General features: G+C 49.4%; 1 protein-coding gene across 1 annotated transcript in view; it reads right to left on the bottom strand.

Moving 5' to 3' along the window:
- XYLT1 (xylosyltransferase 1) overlaps positions 1–25,815 on the bottom strand; it is a 294,773-nt gene that overhangs the window by 65,269 nt on the left and 203,689 nt on the right. The window contains exons 4-5 of the mRNA XM_084774200.1: positions 9,954–10,126; positions 8,341–8,543 (exon numbers count right to left, since the gene is read on the bottom strand). Coding sequence (XP_084630326.1) covers positions 8,341–8,543; positions 9,954–10,126 — 376 coding nt within the window. The remainder of the gene's footprint in view (positions 1–8,340; positions 8,544–9,953; positions 10,127–25,815) is intronic.

Below are 25,815 nucleotides of genomic sequence, written 5' to 3'. Positions count from 1 at the left end.
TCCATGTAAAAATTGCCCAACTCTGTATTAACATCACCCCCATGATGTTAACGAACCCATTGGGGCAGCAAGAGGTCACTAAGCTGTCTCCTATGGTCCATCGTCTCGTTGGGAGGGAGTGACAGGACAGTACTTAACTCAAGGTCTGAGGCATCAACAGGGATGGGAGTGTCCTGCTGGGCAAGCACAGCATGGGTGCTGGCTGTGGAGGCATGGGTTGGTGTTGCCATTCTGGTGTCAGCTGCTCATGTGGCACAGGGGCAGCCCAGGACAGCCATACAGAGCGCCTTGACCTTGGCCGTCTACTGAGCCCATACTGGAATCCCTGCTTGGCTGGTGACCCTATACAAGTCTGGATCGAGTGAATCTTGGTGCCCTGTGTATGCGACCATGTGGGGTACAGTAAGGACACGGCAGAATGGGTTAGCTGGCTGGCTCTTGAGCTCTCCTGTGTGTAACTCTCTCCTCAGCTCTCATCCAACAGGGATTTAGATGGGGAGAAACCACCTCAGAGCTTCAGTTTAGAACAATGGAGTAAGTGTGACAGGGCCCGGGACCAGCAAGACGGTTCAGTTGGTTGCTTTGCCCCATGAGGCACATTTATTTTTTGTGTGGCCCCATGTGGCCCACAGCATTGGATGATATGTCTGGATGCATTTCCATCACTCCAAAAAATACTACCTGAGGGTGCTGGGCTAGCACACTACCTGCAATACAATAGGCGGGGCTAGCATACTACCTGGATTCCAATAGGCTCCCAAGGAGCACCCTTTGGATGAAGGAACCAACTGTGCTATATTGTAGGCCGGAGAGTAGACTCAACACCACTCAGGAAAGAACCATCAAAACATTCCCCTCCAGTACTCTGGACTTTTTTTTTTAAAGAAGAAATGATGTAGAAAGTGCTGACAAGTGTCTCCCAGGAGTGTGCATGGTACCTCCTGTGAGTCAGGAGCTAACTGCTGCATGCTGGCAACAGTCCTCAGGAAAAACTCCCATCCATTTCCTGCCTTTTGTTCTGCAACTTTCCCACTGAAACAGTGCACTTCTCTTCATCCTTCCAGAAACCTCCATCCTTATTTACATGGATTAAGATAACATCTTAAACTAAAGTGACCACTTGTAGCTTCCTGAGGAACCAGAGTGGTTCTCATCTGACTCTTGGGAGAAGCCAAGAACCCCAGCTGCTCCAGCTGCTCCAGCTACTCCCCTTTTGTCTAGTAGATAATGGGGCAGGGTCCTCTTAGTTTCAAGAAGGCCCAAGAGCTGTATGTTCTAAAATACATTAGGCATCAGGCAGGAGGGAAACAGACTGCATTTCTGCAAAAGTGGGGGTGTGGGCTGTCGGCTGGAAAAATAACAGGGCTAGAGATATGTTTATTTTGCTGCTCGATGCAAACAAGGCCGATAACAGCGTAATTACTGGCAGGGCTCCGTCTCCCAGTCCCCGCAGCAGCAACAGCAGCCTGAGCAGGTGCACCCTTTCAGATCGCACATCATCCGGGTGGAGATTTTGTTGGATGTTTTTGTGCCTGGAGCTTCAGGGTCGCAGGAAAGAGGGTGTGCAACTCTGAGCAAAGACAAAAGTGGCTCAGATGCTGAAAGAGCACAGGTCAAACTCAATGACCCAAGTGTGTGTCTGTGTGTGTGTGTGTGTCTGTGTGTGTCTGTGTGTGTGTGTGTGTGTGTGTGTGTGTGTGTGTGTACATGTGCAGTTTCAGGTGTTGTACCTCAGGAGTTGTTCACCTTGTGTTTTGAGACTGGGTCTCTTATTAGCCTGCAACTCACTAATTGGGCTGCTATGCTGACTATGCAGTGAGCCCAGGATGTACCTGCCTCTACCTCCCCCACACTGAGGTTATAAAGCACTTACCATCATTTACGGGGTGCTGGGGGTTAAACTGAGGTCCTCATGCCTGCCTGGCAAGTGTTTCACTGACTGAGCCATCTCCCCAGCTTTTCCACCACAGCAGTTATTGTGCTGTTCCTGTAATTCTGTGATGAATGTCTCCGCCCCTACCTCCTGACAGTGGCTCTCAGCCCTCTGCCTTGTGTTACAACCATATGTGGAGATTTAAATGTGCAGAGATCCTCACACATGGAGGATTTGTAATCAGTTGGCCCAAAGCAGAGCCCCGAGTCACTTGGAACCCACATTTCCCTGACTGAGAAACTTGCCATGGTGGTCAAACCACACACAGAGAAAAATGTCTCCCCTCTCCCCTGATACACACCCAGGGCCTTGACCATAAAGTTCTTGTCCCTCAGGGCTTGGTTTAGCTTGTGATCCCCTGGAGGCTCCTCTGAGCCTGAGTTAATGAGGGTCTGACCTGGATGGGGATGGAGCGTGTCACGTGAGAGTGTCCTGAGGGTTACTGGTAGACTATGTGGTGTCACGTGAGAGTGTCCTGAGGGTTACTGGTAGACTATGTGGTGGTCGCTAGGGACAGCAGTACCATGAAGGGTGCACAAGTTTCCGCCTGCCTCTGATTAAGAGAGCACAAATCTCACTCATAAAGATGGGGAAACTTGGGGAATGTTAAATTAGACTGATGTGGGCTGGGGTGATGTTCCAGAAGGATCATTTGAGGACTCAGTGGGTAGAGCACTGGTCCTGCACCTAGGACTCACATAAAGCCAGACACAGTAAGGAAGGTCTGTAATCCCAGCACTCCAAGGGTGAGATGGGGGTGGGGCATGGGATAAACCCTGGAAGCTCACGGCTAGGTTGCCTGGCGTATGCCATAGTGAAAAAGAGACCCCGTGTCAAACAAAATGGAAGCCGAGGACAAACAAGAGGTTGTCCTCTCCTCTGATCACCACACACATGCCATTGTCAGGTGCATCTACATTACACACACACACACACACACACACACACACACACACACACACCACAAACACAACCATCACCACCATCACCATAGCAACAACAATAAAAACAAAAGAATGGGTTGCAAGCTTCTATTGGGAGACAGCTCCTTATCTGGTCTACAAACAGGTCTATCAGCTGTCCCAGGGTTCTTGGGCTTTTGTTTTAAAGGTTTCTGTGCTTGAAAAGGACAAGAGACTATTTAACCTGCTTAGGATAATTATTTTACACATGCAAGTAAGACGGTATTCAAGAGGCTGTGAGAAAAGCAGAACTCTCACACAGTGTTGTGGGAGTATAAAATGGTGTGGCCATTATGTACAACATCACGGTTGCTACTCAAAAAGACCAAGATAAATTATAGTACGATTTAACAATATCCAGACTCAGCTAAGAAAAAGAGACAGGGACCCGAGGAGGAGGTACCTCTGCATTGATGCTGATGACTGCTTTATTCAAAACAGTCAAGAGTTAGAATCATTCCACGTGGTCATACAAGCAAACATTATTCAGTGTTTAAAAGGAAGGCCGTTGTGGCAACACCTGCACACGGCTGGACTTTGAGGACGTTATGCTAAGTGAGATAAGACAGCTACAAATCAAGCCCGGCAGGATTCCATAAGGTCCTCAGAGTTAACCAACCCATAGAGATGGATCAGGGTGGTTGCCAAGGACCAGAGCCGGGAGGAAGTTGTTTTACAAGGTCAAGACAGTCCTTGGGCACTGATGGGCTTGGTGATTGCCCAGTGTGAACACACTCAGTACCACTCATCTGCATCCTTAAAAAAACAGCAGAGACGGCAACACATGTTGCCACAATTATAAAACAGATGAGGACAGCACTCAGGGATACAGAGGCAGGGGGATCTCTGTGAGTTCGAGGCCAGCCTGGTCTACAAAGCAAGTCCAGGATAGCCAATGCTACACAGAGAAAACCTGTCTTAGAAAACAAAACAAGACAAAGCAAAACACTACCACCACCACCACCGCCACCACTGCCACCACCACTGCCACCACTGCCACCACCACCACCACTGCTGCTGCTGCTGCCACCACCGCCACCACCACTACCACCACCACTTGCACCACCACATGCACTGCCACCACCAAACAAGAACAACAACAACAGATGAGAAAACAAAGAGGATAACTTCCACCTCCACTCTCCTTAAAGCCACAGGCTGTGATCTCTGTGGCTCATAAGAGACCCTTCTGACCTGATCTACCACATTCTTGCCTCAAGCCACTGGGCTGTTCTGTCCCTAGCTCCATCTCCCACTGAAATTCTCTGTGAGTCTCCGGAAGACTGCTACCTGTTCAGGTGTGGGGCTTTCGTTCCCCAATAGAAGGTTGCTGCCAGGCTGTGTGTGTGTGACTGTAAGGCTAAAGGGCTGCTTGGATTCTGGGCTCTCACATGGCTTCTTGATGCTTGCCTCTGCCTGGAGGTGGAGAGCAGTTCTGCAGCCATGATTCTGGGAGCAGCAGAGGCTATGGCCTTCTCCATGGTCTCCCCACCTCGACTTGGGCCCTGCCATCTCTTCTCCCATAGCCACTGTCACTATCTCTCAAGATGGATACAGGCTTGCTTCCCCTAAAGCTTCCCAGGTTGGGTGCCAAAGCATCAATAGATTAATAGGTCACCTCAAAACCCTGTCTCACTGGCTCCTTTCTTTGACCTACGGGACTTAAGTCTTTGTTCTGTAGATCAAACTCATGTCAGATCACAAGACCTTGACTGGGTCTCTCGTCAAGGCTTGGATGGGCAGTAGGCCTGGGAAGCCCCTGAGTTTGTTCAAAGGAGCCCCATCTGCTGAATTCATCCATGGGTACAGAGGGTTCTCCCCACTGGCCTGCCCTGGCTAGCTTGAACTCTTCCCTCCCCAGGAAACCCCTAAAGTGCCATCACAAGGGCTTGGGTAGTAAGATAATAAGGAAGAAGATAAAGAAAGCTTAGATTTCAAACCCAAGCCTCCAGTGTCCATTTGTAACTCCACATCTGCCCCAGGCAACCAGAACCTGCTAGAGACAGCTCTCCAGCTCAGCAGAGAGGATCAAGCAACAATCCCACCCGAACACACCGTGCCACAGCATCACCGGACGGTGAGCGCCTGCCAAGCACTCTGTGCTGTGCACCCATGTGCTGTGGCTACTTCTTGGTGTCGGTTACAGGGATTCTGTCACCCACCCAGACCCGATGATGAAGATACAGGAGCAACTGGACACTGAATCTGGGTGTCCACACTGATGTCTAACCCTCGGGCTCTCAGCTCTGCTTCGGGTCTTGTCAAAACTTGACTCACAGTGGCCTGTTAAATCACTGGCCTTGACAAGGCTTTGACTCACAGTGGGTCTGTTAAATCACTGGCTTTGACAAGGCTTTGACTCACAGTGGGTCTGTTAAACCACTGGTCTTTGGCAAGGCTTTGGCTCACAGGGCCTGTTAAACCACTGGTTTCCTGTAAACCTTTTTTTTTTTTTTAATAGGATGAGAATCAAAATATGTGTTAAAGGTCCTGGAACATTCTAGCTAGCGGGAAGTGCTTCCTTGTTAGGTCTCATATAAACAGTGGTTTGGGGAGGCCCTAGAGAGGCCTGAGCACCTGACTCCTGTCCCATCTACGTGTACTTTCTAACTTCTTCAACTTTGCAGTCTCCAGCACTAGGACTCTCTCAAGACACAAGGTTGAGTCTGTGGTTAACACAACTTATGTGTCTACGTAGTGAATCCCGCGGCTTATGTTTTTGTGGCTCGGTGTCCCCAAGAGGCAGAAAATGTAGATCCTGGGTTTAGCTTGAAATATGCCAACACTGTTTCCCTAGACAATAACTTCTGCTACACACACACACACACACACACACACACACACACACATACACACACACACACACACACACACACACACATACACACACACAAAACACACCACAGATAGAAAGTGAACCTTGGGAGGGGCTATGGACATACTTAACTCTCTACTTTTTGCTAAAGCAACGGTTCTAATGATGGATGTCTCACACAGGGAGGATGGTCATGGCTTCATCCTACACACATGTGGTCAGTCAAAAGGACACTGGGTATGGCCTACTTCCTTGGTAGGCAGGAGATGGAAACGCAGTTGGCATGCCTTTTGATGAAAACTAGAACCTGGAGCATTCAGGGCCAGCCATGCCTTGGGCACTTAACTAGCATCAATCAGAGCCTCCACAGGGCAGTACCCCATCACCAGGAGGGTGGGAAGGCATGGGGTCTTTGAGCACAGTTAACTTGTCTGCTACCCACACAGGAATCTCCTTTATACACAAATTGTGTCTTTTCTCTTGAGACACTGTTCACAGATTCTCTCTGCTTTTTACACTTTGGGAAGGGATGAAAGTCAGGAAATAATCACTGGCCTTTTCACTCTGCCAGAGGGAAAGGGGAAATATTTTGAAGGGAGAGGGTGTGAAGTGCTGCCTCCGATGCACACATCATCCCACTGCTGTGACCAGCCTGTATTTACCCAGCACTTGCTACGCATTAGGCTCTGTGTGATGCCTCCGTGGTACCGTTTTTCATTTTCCTCTCCCAACAGCCCCTTGCAAAAAGCACTGCTATTGCACTCATTTTAAGGTGGAAAAGTGAGATGCACACAATTGAAGGAGCATGCACCAACTCACATGGATACCTATGTCCAGGAACTAGCAGTCTATGACTCAGTAAGCCTGGGAGTCTTTCTTAGCCGAGAAAAGAGTCTACTCCCAATCCTGGGGAGGGGGGGGGCTAGGCCTCAGGATGGATACCTTGGGCTGCTTCTGTCCTCAAATGCTCCCTAAGTCCTCACAGGCTCTTAGAAATGTCTGAAGTGGGCACTCCCACCCTCCCCCCCTTTAGAAAAGCTCTTAACTTTCTTATTCTTCCTGGGATAGAAGGAGTCATTTTAGAAGCTACAGATGGAACAGCAGATGGGAAGTGAAACCTATCAGAGTTGCCCAGGATGAAACCATTCATCTGCAAAATCCATATGTTTTTGTGCGGGGCGACTTCATGAAAACAACAGCAAGAGGAAACAGCAGAGCCCAGAGCACGAGGCGCTGCTAGCCTCATGGCTGATGTGATGGAGTGCACAGAAGAGCTAAGGGGAGGGTGTGCACCCTGGCGGGAGGGAGAGCAAGCCAGGCACAGGGACAAACATTGGGGTGTAAAGCTAAAGACACCTCGAAGAAGAAGAACAACACACCTTCCACCCACAGTCTGAGGAGGGTAGCTGAGACCCTAGCAAAGATAAAAATGCAGTCTCGGTTGCAACATAGATGCCAACAGTTGACGTGCACTGAGCACCTTGCAGCTGCTGGGTGCTCTGCGACAGTCTGCTGTTACCCGCCTGTCACAGGGGTGGATTTATGTTCCTGTAAGTCGGCTAAGAACTGATTTTAGGTTTCTGTGCTGAGCAGTCTGGTGAGAGTCTGAGCCTGCATCCTCTAAGTATCTTGTCCTGTTCTTGTCCAGCCCAAGTCCCCTTGCCCCAGGCTGATGTGCCATCCATTTTTAGATTTTTTTCAGATGAAAATGTTAATTTTTTAATCAACAACAACAACAACAACAACAACAACAACACACACACACACACACACACACACACATATATTATAAAGAAATGGTGGCTTTCAATTGTAGGTGATCTGGACCTCACGGGACATTTGACAATATCTTCAGATGCTGTATGAGAAGGCCATAAATGGGCAGAACATGGTATGCTGCTTGTAAGTAAAGACCAAAGACACTAATAAATACCTGACAGTGCAAGAGGAATCCCCATTGCAAAGAATTAGCCAGCCCAAATGTCAACGGAGCACGGCTCACAAACCCACAAACCTTGGTCTAGGACATTCTTCTGTGCTCTTCAGAGCGCCATCACCCTTGCTTGCCAACACATCTCAGTCTAGAGTAAATTCCCCAGGGTCTCTCTCACTTCCTCTATGTGGCTTTGTAAGCAACCTCCATTCTACTGGCCTGCTTGGAGCACCATCAAGGTCAGACCTGTTCTTTCTCTGCTCAAGACACACTTCGTACATGTGGCTTGCAGTAAGAGTTCCACGACACAGTCTAGGACCACTCTCTGATCCTCTGTGCCTTATCGCCCAGTCGCTCACTATCCCGTTACCGCACTTCCAAGCTCTTCACTCCCTGGGGACACTTTCCCAGGCAGCCCCATTTAGCTCATCTTCTCCTAGTGATATTCCCCAGGCTTCCCCAGGCCTTTTTCATTAAGAACACAATGCTCTCCCACTTCTGTGCTCTGCTTTCTGAATGCAATGCTGGCTGATGTAGTAGAGAAAACACAGCTCACATCATAGGGCAGGAAGCTTTGCTGGGCAGGAAGCTGACTGACGGCCTGGGTGCTTTCCTGTGACCTCACTGTTGTGCCATGAGGAGGGAAGGAAAGCAGGGCCCTGGAACCTGGCTGCCTTGGAGCTGCTGACCACCTCACCTGATGGGGTAGTCGGCGGCACTGAGGTTGATGAAGAAGTCCCAGGGCCAGTCCGTCATCTCCAGGAGATCCCGCATGCTCTGCAGGTAGGTGGACAGGAGGCTGGCACCGCCCCAGATGGTGGCCATCCTCCAGGAGGTGACTCGGACGTTGTCGTACCGATCGGAGAACTGGAGCACTTGCCGGTGCAAGTAATTGGAACGCTTTTCCCAGGAAAGAAAAGGAGAAAAGGGGTCAGTAAGCAGCCAAGAAAATATCAGCCCCGCGACACCCCAACCACCTCTCTCTCTCTGTGGTCATGGTGGATCTGGCCACTGCTGCGTCTTTCCACATCAATCTTCAACTATGGGTTACTGAAGTTTAGATTCCGCAGGGCCACTGCTGAGCTAGCCAACCAGGAGCTTGAGATGGCGGGGCCTAGGGCGCTGCAGGACAATGGATGACTTCTGCCTGTTATCTCAGGGTACCAAGCACAAAAACATGGGTCTGTCTACATTTGGGGAGTCGTCTGAGGTAGGAGGTGGAGTTTCTAAGCCCTGCCCTGCAGGACCATTTCTCTCCCCTTACGTCCTTACAGGGGGACTAGAAACACATCTTGGGGATGAAAATAGCCCTCTTGTCTCTTTAGATTGATTTAGTGTTAAAGCTATAACTGAGACTTGTACTTGCTGGATGAACTTTCCACCACTGACTGACTGCCTCAGCCTGTGGTTTTCTGAGGAGAAATGGTCTCCACTGGGACTGCACTTGGCTTCAGAGCAACCTTCCCACCTCTACTTTATGAGGTCTATGGTTCTGGGCAGGCACATATCTTTTGGGGAAGGATGGCTTCAGGGTCAGCAAGCCAAGTGTGGGTTTGGTAATGAGATTTTATTGGTATACAGCTGCACCCATTGATACCCGTTCATCAACTGTTGTCGGGGTGACTACAGTCAGGCAAGGGCAGCAGCGATTAGTGCATGATCTAAAAGGAAAGCTCAGCCACCTGGACTTTTCTAGAAAAGGTGAGCCTGCTCCTGGGATAGTTGGTTTCACAGATCTGTGAGGGCGGGCAGTGGCACTAGACAGGGAGAGGAAGAGGTTAAAAAAATTACCACAGCACAGGTGGGTTTTGAGAAGAAATCCTTGTGTGTGTTATATTATGCAGGAGGAAGATAAATGTGAGCAGTAACGTAGACCATTGGGGGGGAAAAAAAACCACCCCATGGGAGGATCCGGAGTGATCCGATCACAAAGAAGCGAGAAGCATTTAAACTATGGATATGCTAATTTCCTGAACCAAATGGCTCACTGTGTATACATACACCAACATATCAAATTGTACCCCACAAATATGTGTAATTATCATGTGTCGAGGAAGAATAAAAAGACAAAGAGCCAGAGAAGTAACATCTACAGGGAAAGCTGAGTGCTACAGCTAAACGCTCAGAAAGTAACACACACACACACACACACACACACACACACACACACACACACACCACTTAGGAACCACATGCTGGGTCCTCTAGACATCAGTCTGGACTCATGAGGAGGGAGGAAGGATCCGAGATGGACAGGCTGACAGCAGAGGAAGCCCAGCACAGGGATATAAGTAGGATAAGGCTTGTTACCTTATCCACGTGGATATAGTAGAAATGGTCTTTGTGGTAGATGGCCTTAAACATCCGCTGCAGCTGTCGAGAGGCGCGGCCATGGACCACCAGGACGAAGGCGATTCTGACTGGGTTGGCGGGCATGAACTCCACAGCGTCCTCATCCCACTGGACGTTCTTGTTGGCTTTGCCTGGGGGGAAACCAGAAGACCACAGAGGTGAGCTTGAGGATGGCCCGCCCTTCAGGAAGCAGGGACAGTCTCCTAAACTTCCCCTGGGGACGGGAGTACAGCATCCACACCGAATTCGAGAGCGTGATTCAGCTGAGCTATGCAAGTCCTGGGTGCTTATGGTGTCCAGATACAAGGTGGCGGGAGACCCTGGGGTGCTTATGGCATTCTCTCTCTCTGCACCAGAGGAGTTTGAAAAGGCTGACACATACATACATTCAACTGTCTGTGTCAAACTGACACAGGCTAAAGTCATCTGAGAAGAGGAGGAGACCTCAGTTAAGAAGATGCTACGGAAGATCAGTCAGGGGGCAAGCCTGCAGAGCATTTTCATTCTTTTTTATTTTACTTTATTTATTTATTTTGGTTTTTTGAGACGGGGTTTCTCTGTGTAGCCTTGGCTGTCCTGGACTCACTCTGCAGACCAAGCTGGTCTCAAACTCACAGACATCTGCCTGCCTCTGCCTCCCGAGTGCTAGGATTACAGGTGTGTGCCACCACACCCTGCTGAGCATTTTCTTGATTAGAGATTGATGTAGGGGGGCCCAGCCCACTATGGGTGGTGCCATGCCGGGGCTGGTGGTCTTGAGCTTCTATAAGAAAGAAGGATGAGCAAGCCATGAGGAGGAAGTCAGTAAGTAGCACTGCTCCATGGCCTCTGTCTCCATGTACTTGACCTTCCTGTCCTGACTTCCTTCAGTGGTAAACAGTAACATGGAAGTGTAAACCAACTAAACCCTTTCTTCCCCAAGTTTCTCTGGTCATGATTCATCACAGCAATAGTGACCCTCCTGCCTCTGCCTCCTCAGCACAGGGATTGCTACATAGGCGCTGAGGCTCTGTCCTTGGGTCTCCACCATGCATGTACTGCAAGCACCTTACTGACTGAGCTATTTTCCTCAGCTCTTTATCAGATACTTTATCTGATCTGTGGCTCCTTCTCTTGTCTGTGCTCAATCTGCAGATGTGGGAAGCATCATCTTCATTATCAATCCAGAGATGGCCTGTAGTTAGGACTGGCTGTCCAGAGCTCGGCACTCCCTTGGTGCATCACTGTCGGGATGGATGTTCAGCAAAACAAGTGGTTTGCCAAGGGGACAATGCCTTAGCCTTGTTGGAGCTATCAGATAAAGAAGTTCTTGCTGCACATCAAACCAGAAGATGGTAAGAGTCTTTTCATCCCCACATGGAGAGAAATTGCCAGAAGGAAATCAACACAGAGGCAAGCTCTTCTGAAAGGTGGCTGGAGTCCTAATGACTCAGTTGAGCTCCAGGATCAGGCAGGCTGGAGATCTGCCACTGTCACAGACTCTCGTCTGCTACTTTTTGAGAGACAGATCCTATGCCCAATCCACATGGATAAACAGTTCCAGACACCTTTTATCCCCAAATCAGCCCTAGAAAATCCCCGTCTCCAGGGCCACGGCCGGTGAGTAACAGTCTCCCAGTTCAGTGCATCACAAGCCTGACACTGCTGTTGGCTTTCCCCGAGACTGGTATTTTGTAGTTTAACTTTATTCTGAACCCAGAGTGGTGACACACATACTGGTAATCCCAGTACTTAGAAGGCTGAGGCAGGAGGATTACAAATTCTATGCCTGTTTAGACTACATAGTGAAACCTATACATTTTAAATATGAATGACAAAACCAATTGACCAAACCAAACAAAAAACCCCCAAACCAACAAGAGTAAGGTGGAAACCACAGGGCTTGGATTTCACCTTGACACGGCCCCTCCTCTGACCTCGGCTGTGGGCATGCGCACGTTCAGCTCACTCCTTCATTTCTTGCTTTCTACCTGAACAAGGTCCTTTATCTTGGGGTGGTGTTTTGACAGTGACTCCTGGTCCCTGGACCCCCTCTCTCTCTCTCGAGCTGAGCATGGCTACACCTTCTTGTCACTAGTGCAAGTCCAATAAAAGATTATCTTCGCCCTCCGTCTCTCACTTCACCTGTTCCAATTCTCTGCACGTCATTTAACACCACCTGAAGTTGTTTATGTGTTTGCTTGTTTATTATCTGAGCATTCTGCTGGAGCATAAGGTCCAAGAGACCAGAGATGTTATCCATCTTATTTACCATCGGATACATGATGCCCAGGTAAAATCGGACACACAGCAGGTGCTTTGTGAAGAACAAAAGCTTCAAGAGGGTACATGTTGGCTCCGTCCAATAACAATACCTGTTTGGAGCCCTGGTCTGGCCTTGATCTCATTATTTCATTAATCCTCCTGACAACCTATCGAGGCTGCTGTTAACTCCATTCTTCAGATGAAAACCCACGGCTCAGAGAGGCCAAGGGATTTGTTCAAGGTCATACAGCTTCAATTAGTTAAGCTGAGATGCAAACCAAGGTCTTAAAGAGCATGCCCTTAACTACTAACTTAAGACTACACAACCACACTGAGACCTTGGAAAGAAAAGTTGACAGTGCTGTTTGTTAATGAAATACCTTGTAAGTTATTGCTGGTAAGAAGGCAGGGACCTGGAGGCTTTCACAGGGGCTGTGAAGGAACTTCTGTACTTGACGAGGGGTTGATTCCAGATGACCAATAATGCTGCATCCATCCACTCATCCATCCACCTTCCCATCTACCCACCCAAGTCATTCATTTACCTACCCACTCATCTATCCAACTGTTCACCTACCTACATAGCCATGCCATAGTACAATAATACATGCATACATACAACACACACAGAGACACAGACACAGACACACACACACACACACACACACACACACACTCAAACCCACTCCATCTGCCTACTCATCCATCCATCCATCCATCCATCCATCTCAGGAAGCCACTCACATGGCCACCTTACAGCCCATCACGACAAATGCCAGTTATCATTTGGTCTCTAGTCACAGCTTCTCTTGCCAGAGTTGCTGAATGAGTGAAGTGAATGAACAAATAAATTCTGATGAAGAGCGGTTGCTGAGGTGGTTCAGAGGAGCTTGTGTGTCCTGAGGGTCTGCCACATGCAAGAGCCGTGATGGGGGCTCAGGGTCCTTTATTATTTGGTGTTGGTTAAGAATGCATTAGCACCGGAGGAGGCTTAGAGAATCTGGCACGTTTCCCAGGTCACATAGCAAAAGCAGAGGTGGGAGTAGAAGCTGAACGGCCATGCCCAAAGTTATCCTGCTGTGTCCACGTGTCCTGTGCCAAAGAGTGGTGTCAGGTAGTGACCAGGCCTGGTACAGTGACCCTGCACTGTCCTTTAAAGGGACTTGGGCATCGATGATGATAAAGCACCCACCACAATAAGAACAACACCCACCACAGTAACAACAACAACAAGCAACACCTTTTGTAACTTCTCTTTAGGGTGTTAGCAGAACACATCAATCCTGGAGCAGGGAAGGGAGTGTGTGGAAATCAGATCACATCAGCGGAACAGCTATCAAGTCTTAAAAAACAAAAAAACCACTCTTGGATAGGATAGTTGGCGTTAGTGCACAAGAAAGCTTCGACTCAGGCAGCTAAGCTGCTGGGTGTGGCAGTACACACCTGTGGTGCTGAGCTCAGGAGGCTGAAGTAGGGGAGCCGCCAGTTTGAGGCCAGCCTGGAACACAGAGGAAAGGTGTGTCTCAAGAGTGAGGTACACAGCTCAGTGGTAGAGTGCCAGGCAAGCACGCACAAGGGACCAGGTTGCATCCATAGCACAGGAGGGGGAGGGGGAGGGAGGGGAGACAGGGAAGGAGGAAGGGGGTGGGGGAAGGAAGTAAATAAGGGAGGGAGGAAAGAGGGAACAAAAGGACGAAGGGAGCTGTGTTGAGGAATGAGTCTGTGATCTAGGAGCTCTAACACTGTCACTCTGCTCCATCAAACTGTCTCCAGTTGTATAAGGGGAGGGGGGAATCTGTTCCCAGAAGCATGTCAGCTAACTCCCATTGGCTAGACAGATAACATTATGTGGCCAGAATCATGTGGGGTCTCTTCAGACAGGGGACTCTGAAAGGCTAAAACTCTCACTCTGTCCAGCTTCTGAGATAGAGGCACAAGTTTAACAATGTAATCAGATTCCTGTGGCATAAAATAGAAAATAAGTGGAAAAAATCAGAGTGATTAGAGGCAGCCAGAGAAGCAGACTGCAGATGAATGTTAAAAGCCACACCGATGGGGAGAATACCAAGTATGTGCTGGCAGGGCAGGAGTGGAGACTGAGGAGGGGGGCTCAGCTGCTCCCCTGCTAATGGGCTGGACCACGGCTCAGCCTCTCACACCAACTCAGCATGCCTCAGTCTCATAGGGGACACATGAGGACCATGTAACCCTTGGGCCTCAAAGATGCTGAGCGGAAGAGATCCACAGGGCGCAGCTTGTCCTCCATGACACTTTCTTCGGCTTCAGTTCAAAAGAATCTTCCAGAAGGAATCAAGTTAGGAGTTTTACATAGCTTCTCTTACAGTGCATTCCGGTGACCACCCTGTGAAGCTTATCCCTACGCCTCAGTTGTAACCAAACAGGTGTGTGCATAAAGACAGGAAGCAGAAGGAAGAAGGCTTCCTCTGTACCTATGGGATCCACATTAGTGGAGCCAACCAACTACAAACGGAAAATATCTGTTTTAATCCCAAATGTGTGCAGTCTGGGGAGATAGCTCAGACAGTAAAAAGTGTTTGCCTTGCACACATAAGGTCCTGGGTTCGATCCCACAGGTGGTGCACTTGGAATCCCACGTGTTAGGGAGATGGAGGAAGAAGAACGCCTGAAGCTCTACCGTCGGCAGTCTGCTCTGCTCGGTGAGCTCCAGGCTAATTAGAGACGCTGTCTCAAAAATGGAGAGGAAACAGCAAAAGACCAACAAATAAACAACAAGAGCCCCAAGACGGACAACGTCTGCGGGAACAAGACTTAAGGTGGTCCCCTTGCCTGCACACGTATGACACATGCATCTGTACACACACACACACACACACACACACACACACACAGACTTGTACACACGGAATGCAACTGTTGAGCATGACAGACGGTTCCCTGCTGTTGGATTCTAAACACAATTAGCTTTACTATAATGGGTGTTATAAAGAATCCAGCTTTGCTCTCTGGTCTGCAGGAGAAGGCTGGAGACCGTGAGCAAATTCTCTGCCATTTCCTTTACAAGACATGGACACTCATCCTGAGCGCACAGGCGGGGAGGAGGGACTGTGCTGAGTCGTGTAATACTGTCAGGCTTGAGGCAGCTCCCATGTTGGAATGGGTTCGTGAAGGACAGGGAGCTGCTACTGTGTGTATGCTCTGCTGCGGGCTATGTTTGTGAGTGAAGCGCCTTGTGGCATTTTAATCTGAAAATGGAAGAAAGATGCCAGGGTTATAACGTTTAAAATTTTTAATTTATGTGTGCATGTAGGTATCTGTGTGGGTTTGCAAATATGAGTACAGTACCTATGAAAACCAGAAGAGGGCGTTGGATCCTTCTGTGCTGGAGTTAAAAGGTTGTGGGCGAGGAACACTGGTGCTGGGAACCAGACTCCGGACCCCTGCAAGAACCGTATGTGCTTTTAACCAAAGAGTTCTATAAACTCCTATGCAAGCATTTTGGAGTGTGGCCTCTGGTCAGGCTGAGCTTGAGACTTTAGGTGGTGCTATGTGATCTCTGCAAGCCTTGCCATTCTCCACTATAAGTGGATAGAGATATCTCTATCTCTATATTTATATCTATATATCTGTATCTATACACATAGACACGGACGTAGGTACAGATGTCTCAGCTCCCTCCCGTGTGTGTTTACTCCAGTGTGGAGCACAGGGCCAAGCCTGTAACAAATGCTCAGCAAATGAAAGCATGATTGGAGCATTTCTATTCAGCCATTGGCCACAAATGGTCAGAACCAAGCAAGCTAAATTTAACCAGCCAAGCCCAGCCCTGAAGGGTTCCGGCCCAAGGCTGCCCTGACTCAGGTTTGAGCAGAACCCCTCCCCGTACCCCAGCCCCTGCTCGCAGTAATCACCCACAGCTGGAATGTTTCTCCCCAACATCTGCCCCAGATCACAGGAACAAGAACGGGAAGGAGCTGCTGGCCCGGCATAGACTCCCTCACCAAGGCCCTCTCTGTTGGTTCTGTTTATATCCTCAGAGTGCCTGTTGGCATGGGAGAGTGTCATTTTCTGGCTTGCTTGGACAGTTCTTTGGACTGAAGAGAAGTGGAAATGAGGTTGTGTGCAAATAGGTTTGGGTCAGAGGCTCTGAGCTGGGGCACAGCCAGCTTAACAGAGTGAGAGGTGCACAGATCCGGGTTTAGGGCCCAGCTTCTCCCGCAGAGCTTCGGGGAGACACCTAACTTCTCTGATCACCGGCATCTCATCCACTAAGTGGGGTGTGCAGGCCATCTCCCCCCACCCCCAATCCTTCATGGCACCATGCAGGGAAGGATGAGTGTAGCAGAAGCCCTGGGCTCACAAGCAGCCTCTTCTTTTTCAGAATCAGGAAAGGAGAGGCTTTTTCCTCCTGGAAATATATATTTTTCCCCTAGTGCTGGGGATAGAAGCCAAGTGTTCTACCACTGAGCTACATCACCGGATTCTATGCAATTATTTGCTTGTGTGTGTGGTGTGGGATGTTCGTGTGTGTGTGTGTGTGTGTGTGTGTGTGTGTGTGTGTGTGTGTGTGTGTAAGGGTTGCTTGCATGTGTGGGCTCATGCATATGGAGACTCAACACACCTGATCAATGTCAGGTGTGTTTTTCGGCTGCTCTACACTTTATTTTTTGAGACAGAAAATCTCTGTCTTAGCCTGGAGCTCACTGTTTCAGCCAAGGTGACCAGCTAGGAAGCCCCTGGGATCCTCCTGTCTCACCCTCCCTGGCACTATGGGTTCTGGGGGATAGAAACTCAAGTCTACATGCTTGAGCAACAAACACTTCATTGACTGAGCCATCTGCCCTCTTCATTGACTGAGCCCTCTGCCTCCAGCCCTCATCTCAAAATTTATTATTTAATTATCTCAAGATCTATGGAGGTATGTGTCAGGGTAGCCCCCTACTGCTGAGTGAGAAATGACCCTCTCTAGGGAGTACCAGTCTAGAGGAAAACACTGGGTCTTTCAGGCACCAGAACCAGGTTTTATTTCACCAGCGAGAGAAAGAAAAGTTCTAGAAATTTACGGAAAAATCTGAATACCTTGGGGGTTTGAAGGCAATCGTGGGACTAACACCTGAGTGGTACTTCTCTGCCAATCTGGTTGCCTTTCCTGAGCGTCGTCAGTTAGTGCCTCTGCTTTAGTCTCTTTGTAGGATGCAGGCCTGGCCTCTGGGCCCTGGGCAGAGCTCAGCTTGGTGGAGAAAGCTCAGGGAATGCTTTGTGACTGATGAATGAAGGCAGACAGCTTCAGCCATGCACATGCCCCTAGAGGCACACGTGGAAGGCTCAGCCCCAACTGCTGCACGTGGCTGGGTGGCGGGCTTTGCTCACCCAGCCACCTGGCTGGAGGCTGGACTCTCCTTTCCTAGAGGAGATTAGGCTGAAGACCTTTCCACTAAAGCCTCTGGGAGGAGCCAGCTAAGTGCCTGAGGAGCTGCCAACATGGCAGCTGCAACTGGGTCTTCTCCAGGCCAGTGAAGGCGGTGGGGGTGGGGGTGGGGCTGGGGGTGGGGGTGGCTCCCCCACCTCACATCCCTAAATCTCCAGAGAAATGGTTCTGTTGTGGGAAAACCATCTCAGCCTTTGTTTTTTATTCCTTCTTTTCCTGTCACAGTCCTTATTATTTTCCATGTAAATCGTGTTAAAAGACATAGAGCATAAAATGGCCACTCTTTGGGGCTGGAGAAATGGCTCTGAGGTTAAGAGCGCATACTATTTGTGGAGATGGCCTGAGTGCAGCACCCACACTGGGTGGCTTACGTGCTGCCTATACCTTCAGCTCCAGGAGGTCTGAAGCTCTCATCTGTCTGGACACACACACACACACACACACACACACACACCAGAGTAACTATACTACCTTTGCCATTTTAAACACCTTTGCCATTTTAAACGCCTTTGCCTTGCTCTGTATCCTTCACTGCCACCCACACCTCTGACATACTTTTCATTTGTAAGAGTTGGACAGAGATTCCCATTTCTCCTTCTCACTGACTGCCAGCCAACGTTACTTCCTCTATTGCTCTGAGTTCAGCTACTCTAGGAACTTTATATGAGTGGAATCATGCAATATATGCCCTTTGATGACTGTCGCTATTCAGTTAGTATAATGTCCTTTGTTCATGTTGTAGCATATGTCAGAACTTCCTTCCGTTTCAGGGACAAACGTGGACATGCCACCGGGTGCTTATCCATCTGTCTGTTAATGGAAACACTAGTGGCTTCTATCATTTTGGCTGCTGTGAGTTACTTGGCTATAAACATGGGTATGAACAGGTGTGGTCTGCTGTACTCTACTGTGACTAAGTTAAAAATTGCTTTCTAAGGAACCTATCCTGCATTGGCTCAATGAACCATTTCATACAGGTGTATAGCCAAGTCTGCACAAGCCCGTTGTTCACTAGCAGCTCACTATACTTCTTGTGCCTCAGTTTCCTTATCTGTTGAAGAACACTCCCCTACAAATGAGACTGAATGTACATAAAGCTATAATGGGGACAACTTCGACGTCATTGTCACAGGGTGTGCAGACTGGACAATGACAACACCAGACTCTTATGTCCATCCAGCTCTGCATGAGGCCATAGTGTGTCTCCAGTGGGTGAGCCTATTTGTTCCAGAGCTGTCTGTCCTAGCCGTGAGTGCTCGTCCTGCACAGCCAACCTGACCCGCATTCCTTGTGTAGCTCTACCTCTTCACAGACACTGCAAGAGACCCGCTGATGACCCTGATGGGCAGTGACTCTTAAAGTCCACTTCAGTAAAACACGAAGGTAAGCTGCTGCGGTGAAAACTACAGGATCGAGAGGGCAGGAGGATGGTGGAGAAGGCATGCGGTGAAGCAGGCACACGGGTGATGGAAACTCGGCTCCACCAGCTTTCTTCCCAGCTAGGATGTGCTGAGCGTGATAAACACAGACACAAGGTCACAAGGTCACAAGGTCATAGCCAGGTGATGCCAGGCAGTCCTCCATGCCCCGGAGGAACGAAAAGGTCCAAGGCTCAGGGCCTCTGCTCACTCCAGGTTTCCTGGAAGTGTTCATTGAGAATCATCTGAGGAGGGATTCTAGGGGAGTCATCTGCTTACGACACGGTGGGGTCCATAGGGAATGAGCCTCTTGAGCTTCCTTGACTTTAGGACACTAAGCACCCACCAGGCTCTTTCCCCAGCGCTGTGCCACCACCCTGCAGACATGGACGATCCTGGTTCTAGATCATCGATTCGGGCTCAGAGAGGGTGAGGATGGTGCTCATGATCACAGAGCCAAGAGATGGACAAGAGGCCAGGACAGAGTTTGCCTTGGATCCCAGTATGTGTCACAGTCAGGCTTTGATGAACAAGATCCCAAGCTCTCGGCTCTCGACTCCCTTCACTATAGCCCCAGTGGCCGCTCTCCAGCACCCTCTGACCGCCATCTCCTCTGGGCGAGGCTCTCAAGCTCGGCTCTGTTGTTATTTGAGTGCAGATGGCTCTCTGATGTGGGGACCTGTCCTGTGCATATCTGGCCTTAGCGATCATATGACAGGAGTTCCTGCCCAGTGTGACCAAACTAGAAAGGTCTCAGCTCATTAAACAATGCCTGATGGAGTTGCAGAGGCAAAAATCTTCCCTCGTTGAGAAGTGATGGTCCCCAAAAGATGGTCTTGGAATAACAGCAGCACCAAAGTGGGGGGATATGTGTAAAATGCAGATTCCAGCCCAACTACATGCCTCCGGAGTCGGAAACTGAGTGCATACATAGAACAGGACGTGACCTGTGAGGAGCCCTCTCCCAGGGTGATAGTGACAAGGGGTCGTGTGTGGAAACCACCGGCGCAGGTCCAGGATTCTTAGCCCCACCAGCATTACCAGAACCACACGGAGATCTCAAGCCAACAACAAGCAAACAAGATCAGAAAACAACACAGGGCTTGGGCATAGCTAAGAGGTGAGCAGGCGTTTCCTAGTACGCACAAGGATATGGGTCCCTTTCTTAGCACAACAGAAAAGCAAACCAAAGCAGAAAAATCTTTCTTTGGCTCCACACTGACAAATTATAAATTAAGAATTGTCACGTGTTGAGAGATGATGATATTTGGGTATAGGATGGACCATATTTACATAAGACTGTAGTCTGGTGAGGTGATGCTGCCTGGGGAGGCTGCAGCATCCCAGTTTGTGTAAACACACTTGGTTGTGGTTTCACAGCAATGAAGTCAGCTAGTGATCATGCCTGAGGTGACGTTGGGTGCTTGGATTGAGCCTTCCTTAGAAATCCTCAAGTGGCAATATGTACTCAGACTTTCTGATGCCTACATTCAAGCAACCACACCTCTCTTCCCTAGCCCCCTGCTCTATCTAAAGGCTAAGGCTGGCTCACTCTTAATTTTCCCCATGCTACCAAAACAAGTCTCCCTCTATTCTCTGACCAAGCACTCAGGACATTTTCCTGCTCACTGATTTTCTTTTCCCCTATTCAAGTTTGGAGTTATTAAACCACAGCCCGTGGCTGCGCCGTCTTATTGATTTTATTGTGGAGAGCCCAGGGATATTCTAATGATGTACGGCTCAATAAATGAAAACTGGTGGGATGGATATTGATGGCGTATGGTACATTTCCCCGCAATTCACCGGGTCCTAGTCACTCGGCCAGCTGCACATCATCTGTGAAAACGCTGGCCGCAGTGCGTGAGTTCTGGTCCACCTTGCTGGTATGGCCTTTTCTAGGCACTGAGGATGAAAGGACCATCATAATAAAGATGCTGTGCCATGGTCCTCTGTGCCCTGCTGGCTGCGTGGCAGTTTTACATCTTCTCCCTACACTGCAATGGTTTTGGGATGAAACTGATTGTCCCCACTTCCCAGATAAGGGAGCAGACATTCAGAGCAAGCAGTTGATCTGGCCTGCTAATAAACTGCAGAACCAGGAAAGTGCCTGAAATACCTATGCTAAACCATGCAAGAAATCAGCCAAACACAGCCACCTAGTGAATTTGAGGCTACGTGAGACACCCATCAAAGAAAAGACTTGGCATTTTGGAAATGGTGCAACTGGTAAAGTACCTGAATGCAAGCCTGAGACTCTGAGCTCAGATCTGCAGCACCCATGTAAAAAACAGGGTGCAAAAAAATAGGGTGTGGCGCCTTGCGCTTGAAAGGTGCTATAGCCCCCCCTCCCCTCTCAAGCACTGCTTCTCTGCAGGGGCCACTCAAGTTTGGAGATGACCATGCTCGAGCAGGAAGGGCTGCCCCACACATCACAAGGCATTCAGCATCACTCCTCCCACTCCTCTTGTTTTCCAAGGTTGCCTAGGGGACAAAGAGTTTCTAGAATGGGCCAGGGGGATGCTGCCTGGCACTAGGTGGCAGAGTAAAGCCCGTCACAAAAGCCTTTACTCCCAAGAGGCATGCTCCCCAGGAAGGAGAGATGTTAAACGCATGAACAGCTACAAGATCCTCGTGGTGGAGTATGCACTGACGCTCATCGGGACTCGTGCTGTACATAATGCCTTGTGAGGGAGGGCACCTCTTCTGTCTCCTGCTTCAGCTTCGCCCCCACCACACTGTTTCAGCCCCTCTTTCCAAAGACTTGAGCACCGTGAAAGCCTTCTTCTAATTCCTCAATGCCCAGGGAGGAAGTAGGGCCTTTATCAAAGACACTGTCCACAGGAGTCACTGTGGTAGTTCAGATGCTGAAGCCTACCATGTCATGTCATGGTTCCGGAGACATGACCTTAGTTAAGGGGGAGGACTGGGTTAAAGGAGGTCAGGAAGGGAAGAGCCCTGGCTTGGTGCGATCAGTGCCCATGTGAAGAGAAAATAGACAGGAAGCTGACTCTCTCTAAGACAAGGAAGGCAGCTATCTGCAATTCAAGAAGAGGACACTTGCCAGAACTCAGACCATGGACTAGGAGTTTCCAACTATTGGGATAATGATGCATCTCTGTCCTTGAAGGCACCTGTTAGCATATAGGACATGCTAGCCTGCCTCTAGGTTGCTTAGTAACCTCTGACTTTATCACCTGCTGCCATCACAGGTGTGCCAGATGTGCCAAATATAAAGGACCAACCCGTCACTGCGTGTGTGCTCCCTCCCTCTTTCTCCCTCCTCCCCCTCTGTCTTTCTCTCCCCCCCCCCCACCGCCCCGCCAGGTTTCTTTCCCCCTCCCTGTGTCTGGAGCACCCCCTCCCCAATGTCTCCGTCTCTGCCTTTATACAATAAATCTCTTCCTACCAGATCTGTCGCATGACCTCTGTATTTATTATAACAGCATCCATCTCATGTTTTCTTGTTACGGCAGCCCCCCCCCCCAATCTGATTACCACCGGGTGGTATAGGCACGTCCTATAGGCTGCAGTCTACAGAGGAGTGAGGAGGTCTCTGGGCAAGAGTGAGTAAGAGAGAGTCTCCGTACAGAGGGCTCAGTGTGTGGGCAAATGTCCTGTGGCGCGTGTGTATTAGCATGGTAGATGAAAGGAACGCCCATGTGGCTGAGACACAGAGGCCAAGCAGAAGCAGTGTATGCGATGCAGATGGACAGACAGGAGGGACAGACAGTGTTTGGGGACTTGAGAATCATTCTTGGAGGTGCACCGAGAGAGCTCATTTTCCACGGCGGGGAAACGGATTGTGGGCAGGACCCATTTTGCCATTCCCAAGGGAGTCATGTAATGCACGGATAGATTTGCAGCACAAAATGGGGTGCAGGCATGAGGCGGGGGTCCCCTGCAGCCTAGTGCAGCTGATGGCTCAGGCCTGCCCCAGATGCACTTCTTGCCTTCTGACCCAGACAGAAGCTTCCAAGTTCCTTCTGGAACCTTGTGCTGCTTGACACTTTCATCTCTGTCCCCTCTTTCCTCTCTGGAAGGGACTCACAGGCTCCATAAATACGGACTGAAACCGGCAGTGACTCATCTGTTTTTATTACCTCAGGGCCTCTCGAGGAGAAAACAACTCTTATTTACTTCTCAGGGTAAGGGTTTTGACAACAGGTTTATTTTCTCCAACCCTCCAAGGACTAAGCGAGTAACACTCGAAAGTTAACAGTACATTAATTAATGCCAAATTGGTTGGAATTTTCCTAATAAAAATCCTTATAGTAATCACATTATGGGCCATTAACGTTGCCTCCTGATCATAAACCATGAATATGCGCTGCAGGTGCTCGCTGCTTTTTGGCTTTTTAAGAAGGGACACTTCCTCTCCAGTTTGCAACCATTTGTCATGTTAATGCTGTCACGGTGCCCAGCCTTGACAGGCCTCTCTAAGCCATGTTCACTTTGTGCTGGTCCGTACAGCATCACACAGGAGCCTTGCAGACTCTCACAGGTGAAGCCAGCTTGTCTGCTGTTTAAAGGGGAAACTGAGGCACCTAGGGAGTAGTTAATTTGCTGAGAGCCATGCACTTAGGACGTGATGGAGCTTTTAGTCGAGGCAGCCTGACTCTAGAACTTCTTCCATCCTGCCTTCTAAGACCAGAGTGTGTCAACTGAGTCCCAGTGTCGGGGGTCCTCACAGAGGACCCTACCACGTGGCGTATGGCTTATGTCTTAGGTTCATGTCAACAGTGATTGGCAGCAGAAGCCAACGCAATGCACTAGGTGTTCCCCCCCTTTTGTTTGTTTTTCCTATCACCCGGGCTTCCAGGATGTCAAGTTGACAATGCTGGGGACACCTGGGGCACAGGTGCAGGAAGACATGGATACTGAAATGTACACTTGGGAAAGTTAGTGGTAGCGGAGCATCCCAGGATGATCTACTTCTGTGTCACAGTGACCCCCGAGTGGGAACGGATGCTCAGACCACAGGCTCTGCGTTCGGGGACCTGAGGTCCTGGAATAAAGACAAGGGGAAACTGACTTTTTTTTTTTTAACCCAGAGAACTTCAGCTCCTTGGGTCTTTTTGGCTGTTTCTTTGTTTTCTTTGTGTATCTGGAAAACTTGGACAGCAGAAAAATCAAGCACACAGGACACCATTAAGAAAGTAAGAAAGAGGGGTCTGGTGAGGTGGCTCAGTAAATAAAGGTGCTTTCTGTCAATCTGGCTATAAGTCCTGGAACCTACAAGGTGTGAGGAGAGAAGTGACTCCATCCAGCTGTGCATGCACCATGCAAATGCACACATGTGCCATGGCACTAGCTTATGCACACACAAATAAATGAAAAAAATTAAAAGAAGGAAGAAGGAGAAATAAGCCAGTATCCTGGCGTATGTGACATTGTTCTATATATAGATTATACATGCATGAATATATGTAATACGTTCCTATACATTCCAATTTGCAGTATCTCTCCAGCCCTCTACAACTCGCTCTGTTCTTTTTCCACATAGATGAATACAGCCCTCCCCCCCAGGCCCACTTTTTAAATATTCACAGAACAGTCCCTGTGAAGAGTTGCCTGTCAGGTGCCAAGACACACAAAATGAACAAACTGATACAGACTTATTGTCTCTAAGAAGCTTTGAGTCTGGTGGGGCTGGAGTGTGGAGGGTAGGTACCAGCTGCAACGAGGAAGGATAGGTTGCTGGGGGATGTTTCTAGAGGTTTCTGAGGAAGCCAGAGTGAAGCCAAGAGCTGAGACGGGAGGAAGGGGGAGTGCGCTAAAGAAGGCGTCACTAGGCCTGACTGATGCTTCAGTGGGCCTGGTACTTGCCTGGCGAGCATGAGGACTTGGATCCAGATTCCCAGGACCCAGGGAGAATGCTGGGTGAGGTGATGGACGGTTGGTGATGACTGTGCAATGGCGATCAGGGGAAGGGCAGATTTCTGTGGAATCTTGAGGGCCAGTTGAGCTAGCCTATTTGGTGAACTTGTAGGCTAACGAGAGTCAAGGCAGATCCTTGCTATCACTCAGCCTAGCTGGAGGCAGTGGGGGTGGGGGGGGCACAGGTTAGAGCTTAAAGATGATGTGCACGTCTGTGTGTGGCCCAAGGCTTCCGCTTGCTGGTCCATGGAGGTAGATGGGACCACTACCTCAAGGCCCCCCCACCACATATGGAGCTGTTTCAGCTGTTGTGTCTTCCCACTAAAATGGATTGCCTCCTCTGACTGTGAGCTAGAATAAACCCTTTCCACCTAAGCTGCCTCTGTCCGGGAATCTGGTACCAGCGACAAGAAAAGCAACAACAGAAACATGGAGCTGGGGTAGGGTCACGCAGAGGGACAGTGCCACTCAGGAGACCAGCCTGCATGGCCTCTCCCAGAGAGCCTCATAGGGAGTGAGGAAAGGCTTTGAGATGCTGGGCCTCATCTTGCTCCGTCACACAGAGAGCCTCTTCAGGCAGCCAGAGCATCCTGCCTGAGGTATTTGAAGACACTGGTTTCCGAGTTCTTGTCCCATCCTACCGGGCGTGCCAAAAGAGGAAAGAGTGAGTTCTCACCAATGTCTTGGGGCCAGAACTGAAGTCTTCCACCCTTTTCTAAATAAAGCCAATCTACCAAGGAGCTAGAGAGAAAGCGTGTTATAGTCAGGGGCGCGCAACCTCCATCCTCAGCCAGGACGGGACTAAGATAAGACAACCCTCGAGCTCCCCGGGCTTCTGAAGGCTTTCAGCAGTGACAACAGCTTCAATTAAATT

Source organism: Acomys minous (assembly GCF_964271855.1).
Source record: "Acomys minous genome assembly, chromosome: 2".
Taxonomy (NCBI): Eukaryota; Metazoa; Chordata; class Mammalia; order Rodentia; family Muridae; genus Acomys; species Acomys minous.
The sequence above is the reverse complement of the archived record's forward strand: the minus strand, read 5'-3'. Positions and strand labels throughout refer to the sequence as shown.